This window comes from Ursus arctos, chromosome Y, assembly GCF_023065955.2.
Source record: "Ursus arctos isolate Adak ecotype North America chromosome Y, UrsArc2.0, whole genome shotgun sequence".
Taxonomy (NCBI): Eukaryota; Metazoa; Chordata; class Mammalia; order Carnivora; family Ursidae; genus Ursus; species Ursus arctos.
The window spans coordinates 28,894,189-28,913,058 of NC_079874.1; the positions used below are offsets into that span (position 1 = coordinate 28,894,189).

The window sequence follows — 18,870 nt, forward strand, 5'->3', positions numbered from 1 at the left end:
GTTTTACAATGATAAATTTATGCATTGTGATACAGTGATTACAGTCGACTCTCTTTTTTTTTTTTTAATATTTTATTTATTTATTATTTGACAGAGAGAGAGAGGAGAACACAAGCAGGGGGAGTGGGGAAGGGAGAAGCAGGCTTTCCCAGGACCTCTGGGATCATGACCTGAGCAGAAGGCTGATGCTTAAGGAACTGAGCCACCCAGGCGCCCCTCTAAACGATTAAGGATGCGAGATTTTATTTTATTATTTTTTGCAATAAATGCAGTCTGGCACTGTAAATGTATTTTCCCTAGAATTTTCTTAATCACCCTTTCTTTTCCTTAGCTCACTTTATTGTAAGAATACAGCAAATAATACATAGAACATAGGAACGCTGTGGCAATCAGTTCTTATAAGTGAGGCTTCTGGTCAACAGTACGCTGTTAATACTTACGTTTTGGGGGAATCAAAAGTTATACGCGGATTTTCGACTGCATGGGGGGTCGGCACCCCTAACTCCCGCGTTATTCAAGCATCCGCTGTATTTTTCCATAATTCCTTAAATGCATTGATTTCATTTCATTGATCCGTTTCACATAAATTTCGCTGTTATGTAGATAAAACATTTCTGTGGTTCACAGATAAAGGAAAATTGTGAAAATTATACTGTGAAATGCATCTGTGGTTTTGTCCCCTGTCTTCTCCCATGACCCCCCAGTACCCCTTAGCATCCTGTATCTTTTTGCAGACATCCTTTCAACACAGAGGAGCAACTCTCTCTATGAAGAGGGGATAGACATTCTAATGACCAACAGAGTGCATACTTTTGGCCTCCTCGGGCATTGCATGTTCTTACTTGCTTTAAGCATTTCCAAGCTAATTTCACCCATCCAGACAGTGCAGGATATGTAAAACCTTGGTCTTAGCTGGACGGAGGAGAGAACGGATTCTGGAGACCTTACAGTCCCGGGTGATGGAGGTTCCATGTAAAGGAGGGTGCTCGCCAACAGCTGGCATGTGCAGTGTGCACTGGTGGGTGGTGGGAAGGGACCCCTCCTCCTGCCAGATTTCTCAGGATGTGCAGGTGAGTCACCTGAGTCCGAGAGCCTTCCCGCTGTGTACCAGCCTCCCGTTACGAGTCCGCTGAAATCCTTCAGACCACATCAAGCACCTGGTGAAGGCAGGCTGTGTCATTTTCCTCCAGGTCATGCACAGTTGCTGAATCCAGGGCCACGAGGGGATGAGGATAGGAGTGTATGATTTTCAGGCAATCTTGGGTCTGAAGCATGGTCCAGACCCCTCGGTAGCTACTTACGCAAGAAGGGTTGTGGTCATGCCAGTCCGTGTGGAAGGAGGAGAAAGGAACGTGTTCCCTGGAAAGCCAGTGAAGAGCACAGTGGCCGGCCAAGCAACGGGCAGGGCAGGGGGGCTCTGCTCACTTCTGGGGGTGCCCCCTTCGAAGACGTGCCTTTCCCACGTCTTTGTATCCCAGCTAGGAAGCTCTCCCGGAGATTTTCCATCCACCATTGGCCTGTTGGCCATCCCCTCTCCTGCATTTCAGGGGGGACAGGGTCTCCTACACCCTCCCTCCCTCGCTCCTCTGGAACTTGCCCGGCCTGTTTCCTTAGCATCGGGAATGCCCGTGGGATAGCACACGGAGCATCCTAATTCGGGAGACACTGCAGGTTAGGAAGAGATGCCGGACGGGGTGATGGCGGACTGCATGGGTCTTTAACCCAGACCTGTGTCGTCCGTCTTGCGTGTCAGGAGCCATTCTCACTTCCCTTCCTAGCAGTGGCAGCTGGTATTTTCAAGTGCTGTCGTTTGCATGTTGTTATTCTAAACACGCATGCAGTGCTGAGCGCAGGCTCTTCCAGGATGGGTGGACACGGGCTCACTCTTGCACGGGTTTCTTGTGTTTTTCTCGGTCTGCCATAACTCTCAGGAGTAGTTTTGACTGTCCCAACGCTGTGGGGGCTGTTATTACATGAAGCAGGAAATTACGTGTACTGCCAAGTGGGTTTCGATGAAGTTTTATTTTCTGTTTGGGAAACAGCCTTAAAAAGTAAATTAGTGTCTGTCTGTTGTTTATAAGCTGGTGTTTTTCTGTCCGTCTCTCCATCCATCTCTTACCCATCTCATTTATCTTCTCTATCATCTATCGATGTATCCATCAACCACCTATTTATTTCTCTGTATCTGTGTCTGTTCATCTAGTAGCTGTCTTGTCTGTCTGTCTGTCCATTCATCCACCCATCCATCCATTATTTATCTCATCTATATCAACCATCTGTCAGTCATTTGCCTATGATCTATGTGTCTCTCTGTCTCCATCTATGAGCTATTACCTTTCCCTCCATGCATCCGTCCATCTATTATCTGTCTCATTTATCTTATCAGTCAGTCAATCCATCTGTCGGTCCATCCATCCATCCATCCACCCACCCACCCACCTATTTGTCCATCCATCCATCCATCCATCCATCCATCCATCCATCCATCTCTCAATCTATCTATCTATCTATCTATCTATCTATCTATCTATCTATCTATCCATCCAAACATCCATCCATCCATCCATCCATCCACCCACCCACCCACCTATTTGTCCATCCATCCATCCATCATCCATCCATCCATCCATCCATCCATCCATCCGTCAATCTATCTGTCTATCTATCTATCTATCTATCTATCTATCTATCCATCCAAACATCCATCCATCCATCCATCCATCCATCCATCCATCCATCCATCCGTTCTATCTATCTATCTATCTATCTATCTATCTATCTATCTATCATCTGTCTATCCATCCATCCCTCAATCTGTGTAGGTATCATCTGACTGTGTGCCTGTCTTTAACTCCTTCTGTGACTCCTCTTGCCCTGGGATCAGGGAACACGGTTTTTCTGTTGCCCAGAGTCCATTCCGTGGCACAGAATAAAGCCCCATTGTCGTATGCGGATTACATCCATATGTGAAGTGGGATTTTGTATTTAGGGTGTGCCTTTGGGGAGGAGGCTGGAGTCTTGAATACAGACACATTCAGATCAAATCAAACATGTTTGTCTTTGTGTTTACTTTCTCATTTCATTTTTTTTTAAGCAGGCACCACGCCCAGCCTGGAACCCAGTGTAGGGCTTGAACTCACGACCCTGAGATCAAGACTTGAGCTGAAATCAAAAGTCAGATGCTTAACCAACTCAGCCTCCCAAGCACCGCCATCTTTGTCTTTGTTTGAATAGAAATGGCTTCATGTAATTATGTGATGCCATGTGAATACTTCTCTATAATTGCAGCTGGTAGTAGTTCACTCTTACCTGTGTGGGCTGGCCTGCCAGGGGCTCTTTAGTTGGGATCTGTTATTACCTCTTCCTTATTCTTTTCTTGTCCTTTTCCCCAGCATGGAAACGGGGAGGTCGTGGATTAGGTGTTTAAAATCCTGTGTTAGGTTTGACTGCGCTTTGGGACCCGTGGTGTGCTGTGGTTCGCGTGTGCCTCTTTGATGATGAGCTCCTTAGGAACTGAGAGGCTCTCCCGTTTGTAGTTAGTTGTACCGTGACAGCGGAGGACGTCGTGGGGCGCCCATCTGTGGGCAAACTCTGCTTGAAGGGAGGCTGGCGAGAGGCACAGTTCTGTCTCCGGGAGTGTGCGGTGTCAGTGGGGACGGAATTTCATTTCTTTCTAGTTTCTTCCTTTTCGCGGTGACCAGCACTCACTCAGGCTCAGGGGCCATGGCGAGGATAGATCTGACAATTAGTGCCACTTGCTTAAAAACTTAAAGGGACAGCGGGAAGGCCATCACGAGGAGTCTTTTATAGGAAACTACAGGAAATGCCTCTTTTTGCTGCTGTCAAACAGTGAAGTTATTGAACTAAATTTAACAGTAGACAATGTGGTGGAAAAAAAAAACAAGTAAAAGTTAAAAAAAATTAAAGAGATCTAAAAGAAACTATCCAGGAGGGAAAGAGTCATAGCAGCTGGCTTGGGATCCTGTGCTTCCTATTTTTTAAAAATTTTTTTATTTATTTTTATTTTTTATGGTAGCAAAGGGAAAGGTACACTCGGGTAAGAGAAAAAGAGGCAGGTGACCTCTGACAATCACTGAACTTCCAAGTAATCACTGAACAGATGACTTTGGAGCAAGAGACCTTTTTACTGATGCCTTTAGCAAAATATCTGTGGTCAAATCCTACATCTGTGGGATTAGGTGATATGGCTGCTGCTGCTTTTTTTTTTTTTTTTTTAATTTAATTTATTTTTTAGAGAGAGTGCACACGTGGGGAGAAGGGCAGAGGGAAAAGGAGAGAGAAACCCAAACACACTGCACGCTAAGCACAGAGCCCTATGTGGGGTGAGAACTCACCACCCTGAGATCATGACCTGAGTCGAAACCAAGAGTCGGACACTTAACGGACTGTGCCACGCAGGCACCCTGTGATAGGGCTCCTTGCAGATGATAACACAGGATACTCAACTAGGGTGTAAGATAGAGGTGATTTTTTCTAAAATTTTTTGTGTGAAACAGTGTGACTATTAATAATTTAAGACTCACAGGTCATTGTAAAATAGTAGAAAGGAGAGTCCCCATGTGTCCTCACCCCAAGATGATAGCTTCCATAATCAGAGGACATGCATAAAACCAGGACCTGGCTTCTCTGTAATCCCGTTAACGCCTGTGTGGACCTTATTTGGATTGCAGTGGTGGTACTGTATGTGTTTTGTTTTTGTTTTTGTTTTTGCTTTTGTTTTTTTTACAAATATATGGAGGTGCTTTAAATGCTCTCTGTTCCATTGCCTGTGAAATCTGAGATATTTAGGGCCAAAGGCAGGAAGTCTCTCTGGGTTTCTGTATCTTTACCCCCATTGACAGAAGAACCGCCACTGGTTTAGGCAAGAGATACTCTACTGCTACTTCTATTACGTGGATTTGTCCATTGGTGTATCCATGAATTCATTCATCTGTCCCTTTATCCAGCCAACATGGGCCCAGGGATTAATCACAAAGGTACGTAAAACATACTTGATCTACAAAACCTACTGCCACAAGTTACAGTCCAGTCCCAACTTGGACCAACAAAAATGGCGGTCTCTGATACTTTGAAACTTGGTGTGTTGACTGGACTGGAACACTTCTGTCAAATGGCTAAACTTACAGAAACATTTTTCCTGTGGTTCTCTAAGGAAGAGCGCTTTGTGCCCCCTGGGTAGAGAGTCTGACTCAGAAGGTGGTCGACCCCATAGCATCTCTTTTCAGATGACGTTTCTTCAACGGCATGTTTGCGGGAACGTCTTCAGATGTATTTGCGCGCGTCAGACTTTGGAATGATGATGATAAAGTGGAGTGGAAGCCTTGACCCTTCTCTGTCTCCCTGTAGCAGATTTGTCCCGAGTCCCCATAGCCTGGTGCGGGATCCTTTCCTCGCGGGATCCTTTCCTCGCGGCATATGTTCTGCCATATTCCGTCAGTGGCTGATAGACGTCTGCATCTCGTATCCCAAAGAATAAGGAGTACGAACGCATGTCAGCTCTGTTTAATGGAGCGTACTTTAAAAAAAAATCGATCTCACCCTAAATTTTTTCGACGGGGGCCGGGGCAGCGGTTAATGTTCTTGATAAAATATCCACACAGCAAAATTCATGCATTTTAAGTGTTGGCATTGATGACTCGTTGACAGATGCGTAGAGTTACATAACCACTATCACATAGAACATTTACGAAATTGACTTTCATTTTACACTGATGGAAAATCCATTTATTACCTCGACTGAGATGCTGTGTGATGGGCTTTGCATGTGCTATTTTATTGAAACGCTGAGGGGGTAAAGATTTATTTTTTTCGGTTTTATTGAGTTAGGATTGACAGCATAGTGACTAGACAAATACTTCTATATTTTGACATAATTACTGCAATGTAGTTAACATCCGTCTCTTCACATAGTTTAAAAAAAGTTCATTTTCTTGTTATGAGGACTTGTAGGCTACTGTCTTAGCGACTTTGAAATATACCATAGAGGTGTGTTGTCTGCGGGCGTCAGGTTGAGTGTTAGCACATGCCCATGTTAGCACATCCCCAGGACTTAGTTATCACCACATCCCCATGTTAGCACATCCCCAGGACTTAGTTATCTAACACCTGGAACTTTGTACCTTTTGGCTGTCTTCATCCAATTGCTCTACTCCCGTATCCCACCTCTGGTCACCACAAATCTGAACTCTTTTTCTATGCGTTGTTTTTTCCTTTTTAGATTCCACATATAAGTGAGATGATGCCGTCTTTGTCTGACGTATTTCACTCAGCATAATGCCCTCAAGGTCCATCCATGTTATTGCAAATGGCAGGAACCTTTCCTTTTTTTTTAATGGCTGAGTACTATCCCATGGTGTGTCTTACTGGTCAGAGATGGGTCCTTACCTGCAACAAAGCTAAAAGATGGACTTTCTGAAGGGATGTATCGAGAGCCGGGGGTGTATATTGGTCAGCCTCTGGACACCAAGTGGGTCAATCTCTGCCCGTTTTCTTCCCACCACCTCAGTGCCTTACAGGCAGCACCATTAATGGCGTCTTGCGTCCTGTGCGTTTCAGCTGGCAGAGCTGAAAATTGTAGCTGGGTTCGTCCACCTTGAATGAGACTGCTGACCGGTGTGGTCCTGTCATCTGATCGTGGCGTCCAGGGACTCCCGCATCCCCCAGGGAAGCTCAGGCTCCGGCTGCCGTGAATAAGTCACCCGTTTGGAGTTTCTGAGTCATGGTCGGTGCTGTCCTTCACGTAGGCACGGGGAACGTCCAGGTGCAGGTCCAACACTAGGGCTGAAAAGACAAACTATGATTTGGTAAATGCAACCCAATGACGAAGGGGCTTCTTCTCGGGGTTGGGGGGCCGTGGAGAAAGATGATCGAGAAGAAGGGTACCAGAGAGGGGAAGAAGGAGGAAGGCACATGGCCGCCTTTCCATCCCGAGAACCTGACGGCGTGGCAGGACTCGCAGGGCGCCCTGCAGTCCGTCCTGTTGGAGAGAGGAAGAGTAGAAGCGTAGGGATTCATGTGTTTGCCCCAGTTCACAGATGGAATAAAAGCAGACCTTCCACCAGATGCTGGTGTCCCCGTTGTGTGCACCTGACCCAGTGGAAACATCAGTGTCTGCGTAAAGACACCTGAACTCGCCCAGTTCTCCCTCCTTACAGCCTTCCCCCTGCCATGCCTCCCGGTTGGGACTTGGTTGGGACTAACACGCGACTGCCTTACCCTGTTACAATTCTGTCTTTGCTTCCCCGTGACCTTCCGATGAGCCTGTCCTTGACAAATGTGTTACCCCTCGTCGTTCGCTGCTTCTTACACAGCACTTTTCTCGGTTTTCTCGCCGCTCCCTCTTTGCAGCTCCTAGAGTAAAATATTCATGATTGGAAACGCCACTTAGAAGCCAAGGTTACTCATCGTGCCCGCGCCCCCAGCGCTGCCCGAGGAGGCCAGGAGATTCAGTTCACAGCTCGGCAATTCTCACTTACAGAAAATGCTACAACAACACGTGTTTGCTCGAGTCTGACCCCGTGCTCTTTCTCATGTTACCGTGCATGGGTGCAGACCCTGTGCAAGAAGAAAGGATGTCCGTGGCTGCGTGGTTGTGTTGGGAGGGAGGAGAGCGTCCTTTGTCTTCTCCAGCTCTCCCCGATTCCTTCCTCCCTCTTACTGTGTTCATTGCCATTTTTCCAACCGGAGAACCATAACTGGTCACCGTGTTCCATGCTGTCACAGCCGCCATTTAGAAGCTCACTGGGCACCAGGTACCCCGAGGCTCACACGTACACGTTTCCATTCTTCTGCCCCCCTTCTTTACCTCTCTTCTGTAGCCACAGATAAAATTCCTTTGGATCTTTGATCTCATGTTTGCATGAAGTGGTTGCCAGTCTGGGTGAGGGGTGGAAGGTGGACCCCGTGGCCCACACCGAGGCTCAGAGGACCAGGCAGTTCGGCGGCAGAGGGAGAGGACGCATCTGGGTTGGAAATGTCCCACCAGGGTACAGAAGAGCGTTGGATTCCCTTGCATATGTGTCGTGGGTGCAGTTTTTAACTTTCACCCCAGTCTCAGCCTTTTATCCATTATAGCCTACCCGAATAGGTGTCTTTTCCCATATCATTTTGGGATATATCCCATTATCCAATCCTTAGCAAATTTTAAATAAAATCCAAGCGCTTGGAGCAAGTATTAGCGTGTTAAAGAGCCGTTTTCATGAGCGTCGCGTGTCCGATATCTTTGCCTTTCTCTAGAAATCCCGAAGAGACAAGCCACGTTGAAGCAGTGTCTTCGCCGTACCTTCCCATTCCACCTGTCCTTGTATGTGTGCGTGTGTATGCACGTGGTCTCCACGATGGCTCATTTGTAGACACGATGGCCGGCGTTCCCTCCAATGACAGACATTTCACAGGCAGGCGATCGTCTTTGTTGATGAGTGCGTCATAGTACCCTCCCCTGAAACTTCCAGAACCGCACTTCTCGTCAGTACTCTCACCCGCCATATGCTAGGGTTGGGAGCGCCGAAGCTGACGGTTTCTTTGACGGTCCTGATACAGCCCCGTGTGCCGTCTCCCCCTCCAGGCACCGGGACGTTCGGACGGGTGCAGCTGGTCAAGGACAAGACGGCCAAGCATTTCTTCGCCCTGAAGGTGATGAGTATCCCCGACGTCATCCGGCTGAAGCAGGAACAGCATGTGCACAACGAGAAGTCAGTGCTGAAGGAAGTCAGCCACCCGTTCCTGGTCAAGCTGTGAGTCCCTCCCCACGGCCTTCTCTCGGTCCTCCCCTCTCCGAGATCCCCGGCGGGGTGGAGTGAGGTCACAGCCGACCCTCAGGCTGCCCGGGTCCAGGGAGGTAGGTGCTGTTGGGATGACTGCTGGCCCCAGGGCCTTGCTCCCCTCCTGGACGAGTGGGTGGTCCCACCAGATGCTCTGTTCCCCTCGTCCCCATCTGGGTCACAGTCACCAGCTCCCAGAGAGCCTGTTTAGTCACCGCTCAGCCTCATTCATGCAGGCCCCCCCTTGGGTTTCTCATGGACGACTACGTGTCTCCATTTAGATGCACCACACACATGTCCAGTTGAGGGTGTCCCGCACTGAACGAATAAATCCCTGTCCTCCCACGCTATTTGCTAGTACAGGGTAAGACCATTCTACCCAGATATGGCTCTCTTTCCCCATCCACGGTGTGGGTTGGGTGCCTTCCAACCAGGGTCAAGCCTCCCTTCCGCCATTTTCTTTTCATTCCTTCTCATTCCCACCCCATAGCCCCTGCCTGATCTGGGGCCCCCTGTCTCTGCCCTGATGTTTGACCCTGGCCTCCCACCTGGTGTTGCCATGGCATCTTTGCTTCCTTCCGAGGCATTCCTCACTTTACACCCGTGGTGGTCCTCCCCCTATACCTGTCTGGTGACCTTCCTTTGTACCTACAGATACACAGGGAATGGCAAAGTACCCAGAATACGGCCCCAGCCACTTAGGGCTCGTCGTGGGCTGACCTCTGGGTTTCCCTTCTGTAGGCTCTCTTTCCCTACACCCTGCCACCTATCGTCCCATCTCGGAAAGCCACCTGCGGTAGAAGGGGACAGGTGCCGTCCTCCTTGTCGCTCCCCGTCTCTCGCGGGCCACCCCTCCCCTGCAGTGCCTCCTTCCTGTGTGTCTCCCCACCGGGCATCCCTCCTCCTACACCAGCTCCTGCCCTTCTTCTCTGATACACCTGTCCGCACACAGAGACGGGAGCCCTTTGTCACAGCTCTGGAACGTCTCCCGTGCACACGGACTCCGTGAAGGACGTCTCTAAGCTACGGGGGGAGCCCTCCCATCCTCCGAGCCCCAAAGGGCGTCTTACCCAGAGTCCCTACTCTGTTGCATGTTTAACGAGGAGGAGAAAGGAATAGGCTGAATTTTTTTTTTGGTTTTACTTTCCTTTTTTGGAGCTGCAGGTGATCTGGTGCCGATAAGGAGGGGTCAGGTGCGTCTCAGGGTATCAAGTCACGGAAACAAAAGTAGCCAGTGATTCGGGGACTCCGCACCGCTCACTCACCGCGTGTGATTCCCTCATTTGGAGGGACAGCACTTACAAACACGTATGCATTAGCTCTTCCTCTGGAATTAAGGAAAGCGTCTAGTTTTGTCTCTTGGAGGAATTAAAATAGTGATTCTGGGGAGTACCTTTAGCTTGCTAGGGTTTTAAATAAATACTGTCTCCGGGGAGACCTAGACTCCTTTACGATATTGGCAAATTGTGGTCACGTGTCTCGGGCTTCCTTCCAAAGGACGGGAGTCGCAAGCCAATGTCTTTGAGGTTGAGAAGACACAATGACCATGTGTCGACATCTGACGGGCTCTGGATGGACTTTGCGATTCAGAAATCGGATGCAGGTCACAGTTGAATGTAGTCTTTTTACACGGCAAGGTCCACGAAGGGTGTGGCTGAGAAGCAGGAATGTTCCTCCATCATTAAATCTACGTGGAATGTGAGGAACAATTAGATGGTCTTCTCAGAGGGATTATACTCCCGGGTTTTGGGGAAGTGTGGCAGGACCTCATTTAAAAATCTGTCTACTGATTTTGATCAATTTTTGGTTTTCCCCCACAGTACTGAGTTTGTGCATACAATGAGGCCCGGTGTCATGTCTGCTCTCCAGAAATGCTCAGGATCTAGGGAAATTATTATCAATAACGGGTCCTTTCAAGACTTAATAGTGATCTAAATTTCCAGGTGACTTTTATCCCAAAAATTATGGAAAATAGGTTTGTTCACTTGGGCTGCCGTAACTCAGTACCGTGGAGTACAGGCCTTAAGCAACACACATTTATTCTCTCCTGGCCGGAGAGCCTGGGAGTCTGAGATCCAGGTGGGGCAGAGGCTGGGAGTCTGAGATCCAGGTGGGGCGGAGGCTGGGAGTCTGAGATCCAGGTGGGGCGGAGGCTGGGAGTCTGAGATCCAGGTGGGGCGGAGGCTGGGAGTCCGAGTTCCAGGCGGGGCCAGGTCTGGTTCCTCCTGAGGCCCCTGTCCTTGGCGTGTAGACCCCGTGTTCTCCCTGTGTCCTCCTGTGATTGTCCCTCTGTGCATGTCTGTGTCCTCCTCCCCTCTTCTTATAAGGACCCCAGTGCTACGGGATCAGGGCCCATCCTAATGACCTCATTAAAGACCGCATCTCCAAAGGTCCTGGGGTTAGGGCTTCAACATGTGAATTTGGGGAGGATATGATTCAGCGGTCACACCTACTTAGTGACTTGCTAAGAGTACATCTCTGAGAGCACGTGGATCTTACTATAATATACTTCCAGCACTTGGTTTTTTCTGTGCATTCTCACTGGAGTCACCAGGTTGTCTAAACACTGGGTGTAAGTTGAGCTAGTGGAATCAGGCTCTGGAAGTTCTCCGAACATAGCACGGAGAGCACACTATATCCTGATGGGAGCCACAGGGTGTCCAGGTCCCCATGACGAAGGACACATTTTAGTGGGAAAAGACCATCAGTGAAGAATGTATTTAATCCCCCAGCTGTGCAGTTATCATGTGAATGGAGGTCACTTCACCCAACATCTGCTTCCCATACGATTCTGGAAACAGGAAGCATGTTTTGCTTGTGTTTCTTGAGGCCACGTAGAACGCTGATGACTCCAGGTATTGACCTGAGCAACGATTATTTGGAGTTTGAAGTTGGAGTTGAGTGGACTCGGCAGTGCCGGTGTCAGTACCCAAGTGCAGTATATGAACTGCTGCTGTTGTGTTTTTGAGACGATACCAGGGCTTTCATTAAATGCACATTTGAGAACACGTTCTGTTCGGGGATAAAGTCGTTCCAAAGGCCACCTCAGCCCGTGGAGATAATTTTAAGAAGGGCTGAGTAACTTACCATCTGGGGTGCAAAATCAAGATTTCCCTGGGACAGAGGCTTGGGGTCTGCCCAAACACCAGCCTCCCACGTCTGCTCCTTGCCCTTTGGGTGTATAGAAATGCTGGTGTCCTAGAGTTGTTTGACCCCAGGACAGGGGTCCTACACCTTGGCACTATTGACTCTGGGGAACCAGATCATGCTCTGTGATGGGGTTGCTCTGTGTAATGTAGGAAAGTTAACAGCATCCCCGTGGTCCCCCCACTCAGTGCCAGTAGCACACTGTCCCCAGTGCTGATGACCAAACATGTCTCTAGACATTGGCAAAAAACTCTCCGAGGGACTGAAATAGTCTTCAGTTGCAGACCACTGGTGTAGAGCAAGAGATAGATAGATGATAGATAGCAATACATAGATAGATTTGATGGAAGGATGGAAGATACATGTCTAGTAGATGGATGGATGGATGGATGGATGGATGGATGGATGGAACAAAGGAAGGAAGGCAGACAGGGTGGATAGATAGATGAGATAGATGACAGATAAATGAACTGTAGGTACATATTCGATATAGACAGATGATATACACAGATATGATAGATGACATATATAGTTGATAGGTAGATATGATGTGTGGATAGATAGATAAATATGATGGATGGATAATGGATGGATGGATAGATGATACGTAGGTAGGTAGGTAGATAGATGATAGATATAGAGAGAATCTCCTCTGCTAAGGCAGGGCTTCCCCACTTGAGCACTGTTAACGTCTGGGGCTGGATGACTCTGATGTGGGGCGTCCTGGCCACTATAAGGTGCTGAGCAGTGTCTCTGGTCACCACCCAACACATGCCAGTAGTGTTCATTGTGACAACCAGAAATGTCTCCACATTGCTAAGTGTCCCCAGAGGTCACCATCACCCTGTTGAAAACCGTTAGCCTTGGGAGGTTGACTGCCACGAACCCAGTTCGCCACAAGGTGATGGGTCAACCAGAAGTCCGGTTAGCGTCCAGGAAGACAGAAATCTGGGGAGGGTTAATTTCCCTGCACTGTCAGTAGGAATCAGCAGATCTCATGGGAGCTGCGGCTTGTATGGGGCAGCCGGCCTGGTGAGACACAACTCAGGGACATCAGCTTCACGCTAACCAGTTCCATGCCACCATCTCTGCTTGGGGAGACACCTCTCAAGTCCAGACAGTGAGGCCAGGCTGGTCCTGTATGTGCAGGAGCATGAGTTGTCCACTCCGCGCTGACTCTCTGAGGCCCCCCACATAGCCTCCTCCTCCACCCTGGCTCAGGATGTACCTCATTGGGGTCGTTAAGATAGCTTCCCATATGGTGTCTCTAAGTTCTCTTTCTGCAGTGCCATGAGACTAATACTAAAACCAAGACACGATCGTGTGTCTCAGCCTGGAACTCTTCCGTGACTCTTGGTGACCAGCCTAGGCAGGTCAGGGACGGCAGGACACTTGTCTCCTGGCCACTGCCACCTTCTGCATGACCGACCGTTGCGGTCCTCCGTGCTGGCCATCCCCCATGGTGGAATCACCATCCTCACCCTCCAGTCCCTTTCTCTCATTGGCCAATGCCAGTGCTTGCTTCTAGAGTTCTCATCTCCAGTCTAGACCTTCCTCCTAGCTCAGATGCTTACTCCACCAAGAGGCTTCTGGCCAGACCTGGCCTGGGTGGACCCCCCTGGAGGCCTTTCGTATCTCTGCTGTGTACCAGCTGCAACAGTGTGCTCTGGTACCTTGCCTTTAGGTGATGGGCGGACTCTCCAGACGTGTGTGATCACATAGAGAATTCAGCATTATTAAGTAGTTAATGGATAGCTACCCACCTCCCACGTGCTGGGCTTCTTGCTGGGAGGTAAAGGTGCTGAAGTCTGGCCCTCTTAAAGCTATGGAGGGACCTGACATATATGCAGACAGATGTAGGATAGGGCGGCGTGTAGGGACACTGGAGCGAGGCTTGGTCACGTTCTTCCTAAGGAGCCCGGGGAAGTCCTACACCCTGACACGTGGAGAGGAGCCTTCTCCAGACCCTCACCCTCCATCTCTTGTGAGCCTGCATCCTGCTTGCCTATCTCCTGCTAGAACACAGACCCACGCTCTGTGCCTAGAAAGGTGTCTGGCACATGGTAGGGGTTCAGACTCAAGGATGGCGAGTGCAGAGCTGGGGAGGGAGCATCCTGGGTCCATGACACACCGTGCTCCAGACGAAGAGAACAGAGACCATTTCAGGAGCAGACTCATGTGATTGTAGGGGCTTCCAAGTCAGAAATGTGGGATCGGCCAAGTGTCTTGAAACTCAGGTAAGAGCTGATGTTTCAGTCTTGATTCTGAACTCTGTAGAACCACCCAGCGAGCTGGTGACTCAGGCACAGTATCTATATGGCAGTCAAATCCAGAGGCAAAATCCCCTCTTCCTTGGGAAACCTCACGTTTTTTTGTTCTTCTTATTTTTTTTTTAATTTTATTTATTGAGAAAGCAACAGAGCACAAGTTTGGGTGAGAAGAGGGGGAGGAAGAAGCAGACTCCCCACTGAGCAGGGAGTGCGTTGTGGGGCTCGATCCCAGGACCTTGGGATCATGACCTGACCCAAGGGCAGATGCTCAACTGACTGAGCCTCACAGGTGCCCACATGTTTTTTCTCTTAAAGCTGTCAACTGATTAGACGAGGCCCACCATATCATGGCGGCTCATGTACTTCTCCTAAAGTCAACTGACAGTAGATGTTAATCACATCAAAAAAAAAAAAAAAAAAGTTTTCAGAGCACCATTGAGATCCTGTTAGATCATGTGTCTGGGCACCAGGGCCTCACGGAGTTGGTCCATGAAACTAGCCATCACAAGGGGCAAAAGCAAGAAAGCTTGAGCAGAAGAGCAGAGCCATTCCCTCATAGGGATGTGATGCCCAATGTGATGGGGGCAGCTCATGAAGCAGGACGTGATGCCTGCAGCCACAGAGTCCGGATCCCGAGCGGCATCGTGGCCGGAAACCCCATTGCACACTTCTGCTCCTGTCCCCAGCCTTCACGCACCGTGTTCTCTTGGAAGTCTATGTAGATTCCCAAACCTTTGCTTCCGCTTTCACAGGACTGGGGAGTTTTATCCTGCTCTGCTCTGTTCTCCTGGCAGCTCCTCTGCCTTCCCTCTCTGGGCAGCATCTTTAAGGCCCCCTTCCATGCACCTCTGGGTGACAAGGGCTCATTCTTGTCACTGCCTTGTCTTGGACACCTTGTGTTCAGCTCTGTATGGTGCCACCACAGTCTTCATCAAACCCTCTGTGCTGTGGGCTGGTCGCTCCCTGTTGGCTCAGAGGGGCTGCAGGAGGTCCAGGACAAGTTCACCTGTCCGGGGAACTAGCTTGCATCCCCCACCCCTCTGCCGGTCCTCCTCCTTGGTCCTGCTGTACGTCCCTCCCTCATCTCAGCCCTCTCTTATTTCTCGTTTCTCCTAACCGTGCCAAGTTGGTTTTGGTTTGTTTTTCCAAGATGAGAAAATGCCATGTGTCTTCTGGATGCTTGTGACTGGTTCCCATCATTCTGAAGGACCTAGGGTGGTGTTTCTTCACCAGCAGCTTACTCCCCTTCCTAAATGATCCCGTGTGTGCTTGTAAACTTTGGAGACGGAGTTTGCTTTGCTTGCAAGCAGCTGTTCACACGAGACAGCCGCTCTTCGGGAAACGGGCACGTTGACTGTTTTGCTAAGGTGTCCCCCACTATCCCACCCACGGTGTAACCAGGTGATAGATTTTCAAAGCAGAGCCTAGTGACTTTACCCGATTGCTGGGTGGTGGCGGTGGCTTTCTGTGAGCAGCGAAGACGTTGGACCACTGTCGCTGGTCGCCGAGCAACGACATTTGGGATGGCACCTCTTGGTGTGCTGCGGGGTCTTGTGCTGCCTGCTGTCGGGGGGAATCAGTCAGGCTTCCAGTGCAGGTAATGACAGTCACGGACGGTGATCATGCTTTATCAGGGCCATTCCAGAAGCCTGCTTGTCATGCTAACGTGAGCACCACGGGACGGGAAGGAATGCATCGCCCTCCTGCAGGGCTCTGTCCACCTTTATCTCTTCTACTATGGGTTCCAGGGCTCAGACTTTGCCTGATGAAGTTGCTCATTCGGATTTCTCAGCCCAGGCGCTCCTGACATCTGGGGCTGGGTGCCTCTCTGATGGGGGGCATCCTGGGCACTCTAGAATGCTGAGCAACATGTCTGGTCGACACGGTTAGTTGCCAGGATTTCTATCCTTCCCCACTTGTGACCACCAACACAGCTCTGAGCATTTCCAGCTGTCCCCCAGACGGACGGAGCTGCCCCGGCTGAAAGAGCCAGCGGTGAATCAGAGACCCACACAGTAAGTGTGCGTGCGTGGGGTCCCACTCTCCCTTTCCGGACCCAGCCCCTGAGCCAGGAGCGCCATTACTCCGTCAGTGAGACTGGCCCGTGGACCCCACCACAGTCCCTAACCCGGTGCGTCTTGGCACATGAGCAGAGCCAGGCTAGTGCTGACATCGCCTAAAGCAAACATCTCTCCGTGTCTACCGGCTTGGGTCTGCTCTCTGTGTCCCTTAGTCTGCAGTCGGGTAGTTGGCAAAGCTGTTCCTTTGTTGCCCTCGTAGTCAAGGGGGAAAGAACACCACATTCTGAGTCTCTCTGCACTTCTGTCCATGTGAAGCTTAAAAGCAAAAACGCTGACAATATGTCTCGGAGGTCTGGGGACTCTGAGAGTGGCCAGGCCGGCAGCATCTGTGCTGGTGGGCAATGGAGACAAGCAGGTGGGAAACGGGGCAGCCAGGGCACCGTGGGGGTGTGGGGCTGGGAACGCATGAGCACGGGTGCACGTGTGCTAGGCTCCCTGTGCACTCGCCGGGGACGGGGGTTCCAGGAATCACGAGGAAGAGGTCACACTGTCCCCGGCTGACACGGCCGTGTATTCGGGCTGGCACACGCCTAGCAGGGTGGGTGGGAGATCAAGTGGATAAGCATTTGCAGAGAAGCAAGAGGTGGCTGTTTCTGGAGAGAGCAAGTGCACAGCCACCAGCCAGGGGCCGTCAGAGCCACCGAGGGCAGGCGGGGGACCCTTGGGGACAGGAACTGGAGGACACCCCAGGGTGAGGGATAGAGCAAGCCAAGGGCACCTTGGGGCAGAGCTGGCTGCCACAGAGCCAGGTCGGAAAGTAGAAGGAACGTTCCAGAGCCTCAAATTGCACGAAGAGATGAGCAAGAGCCGATAGGGTGACACGCGTGGGCGGTGTCTCGGTTTCTTGTTGTAAAGGCAGAAGAGCAACTTTGCTGCAGCATCAGGAGAAAGTACGACCGATTCTTTAAATGAAGGAGGCTGGACTTTCGAGTCAGTTCACACCTTCCGGTAGGAGCCCTGCCACAGACTTTGCAAACAGAAAGGCAGGGGTCAGTGCTAAGGGCGGAAAGCACTGCTCTGAGCTGAGGTCAGGGGCAGGTGGGGCCCAGACATCCTGTGTGTTCCTTGTCACTGTAAGCCACAGCCCGTTTTTTTGCTCTTCATAGGTTCACACCTACTCTTGAATATGTTCAAAAATTCTCATTTTCTCCTTGTAGTAAAATGCACCTAAACATAAAATTGGCCATTTTACCCATTTTTAAGTGCACAGCTCAGTGGCATTGGGCACATTCACGCTATTGCGCAATCATCCCCACCAGCATCTCCGGAACTTTCTCTCTCCCCAAACTGAAGCTCTGTCCCCATGAACCAGTAACTCCCCGTCCCCAGCCCTGGCCCCACCACCTACTGCTGTCTCTATGGATGGGACTCCTCTAGGGACCCCATATACGTGGAATCAGGCAGGATTTGTCCTTTTGTGTCTCCGTCATGTCACTCAGCACCATGTCCTCAAGGTCCATCCACATCATAACAGGTGTCAGAACATCCTTTTCCAAGGCTGAGTCATATTCCATTCTGTTCGTGGACAGATAAACATGCTGTTTACCCATCTGTCCATCCATCCCTCCATCCCTCCATCCCTCCATCCCCCCATCCCCCCATCCCCCCATTCCCCCATCCCACCATCCCCCCATCCCTCCATCCCTCCATCCACCTACCCATCCTTCCATCCACCTATCCCTCCACCCACCCCGTCCACCCACCCACCCACCCATCCATCTATTCTTCTGTCCACCCATCCATCCCTCCCTCCGTCCATCCATCCCTCCATCCACTCATCCATCCATCCATCCATCCATCCCTCCATCCACCTACCCATACTTCCATGCACCCATCCCTCCACCCTCCCCATCCACCCATCCCTCCACCCACCCCATCCACCCACCCATCCATCCATCCACCCAGCCATCCATCCATTCTGTCTGTCCATCCATCCATCCATCTGTCCACCCACCTATCCCTCTATCCACCCATCCATCCACCCCCCATGCAGTCACTTATCCATCCATCTGTTCATCCATCCACCTACCCACCCCCCATCCATCCACTTACCCATCCATCCAGCCAGCCATCCATCTATCCATCCATCCATCCATCCATCCATCCATCCATCCATCCAACCATCCATCCACCCATCCACCTATCCACCTATCCATCCATCCATCCATCCATCCATCCATCCATCCATCCATTATCCATCATCCATCCATCCATCATCCATCATCCATCAGTGGACGCTTCGGTTGGTTCCATGTTCTGGCTCTCATAAATAATGCTGCTAGGAATATGCAGTGTGCGTGTCTGTTCGAGCCCCTGCTTTAACTGCTTGAGTGCATTTTCAGTTCTCGAATTTCATTTCCCTCCTGTTTGTGGAGGGACTTAAGATTTTCTCTTCCTGGTTTTTCTTTTCTCAGGTTGCCTCATGCAGGCAACTATCTTCCTTCCACCTTCCCTCATCACCAGGTCATCACATGGATGGTCTGGTACGGATCTTTGTGTCCTTAAAAGTGTGTGTGCACACACATACACACACACACGGGGTTCGGGTATCATTGCAGCATATTATACACACCCTTCCCGCTGTTTCCATCT

At 50.2% G+C, this 18,870-nt stretch overlaps 1 protein-coding gene across 1 annotated transcript in view; it reads left to right on the forward strand.

Moving 5' to 3' along the window:
- The window catches only part of LOC130544357 (cAMP-dependent protein kinase catalytic subunit PRKX), an 82,783-nt gene that overhangs the window by 20,850 nt on the left and 43,063 nt on the right, over positions 1–18,870 (forward strand). Inside the window, exon 2 of the mRNA XM_057315724.1 lies at positions 8,585–8,753. Within this exon, the coding sequence (XP_057171707.1) occupies positions 8,585–8,753 (169 nt within the window). The remainder of the gene's footprint in view (positions 1–8,584; positions 8,754–18,870) is intronic.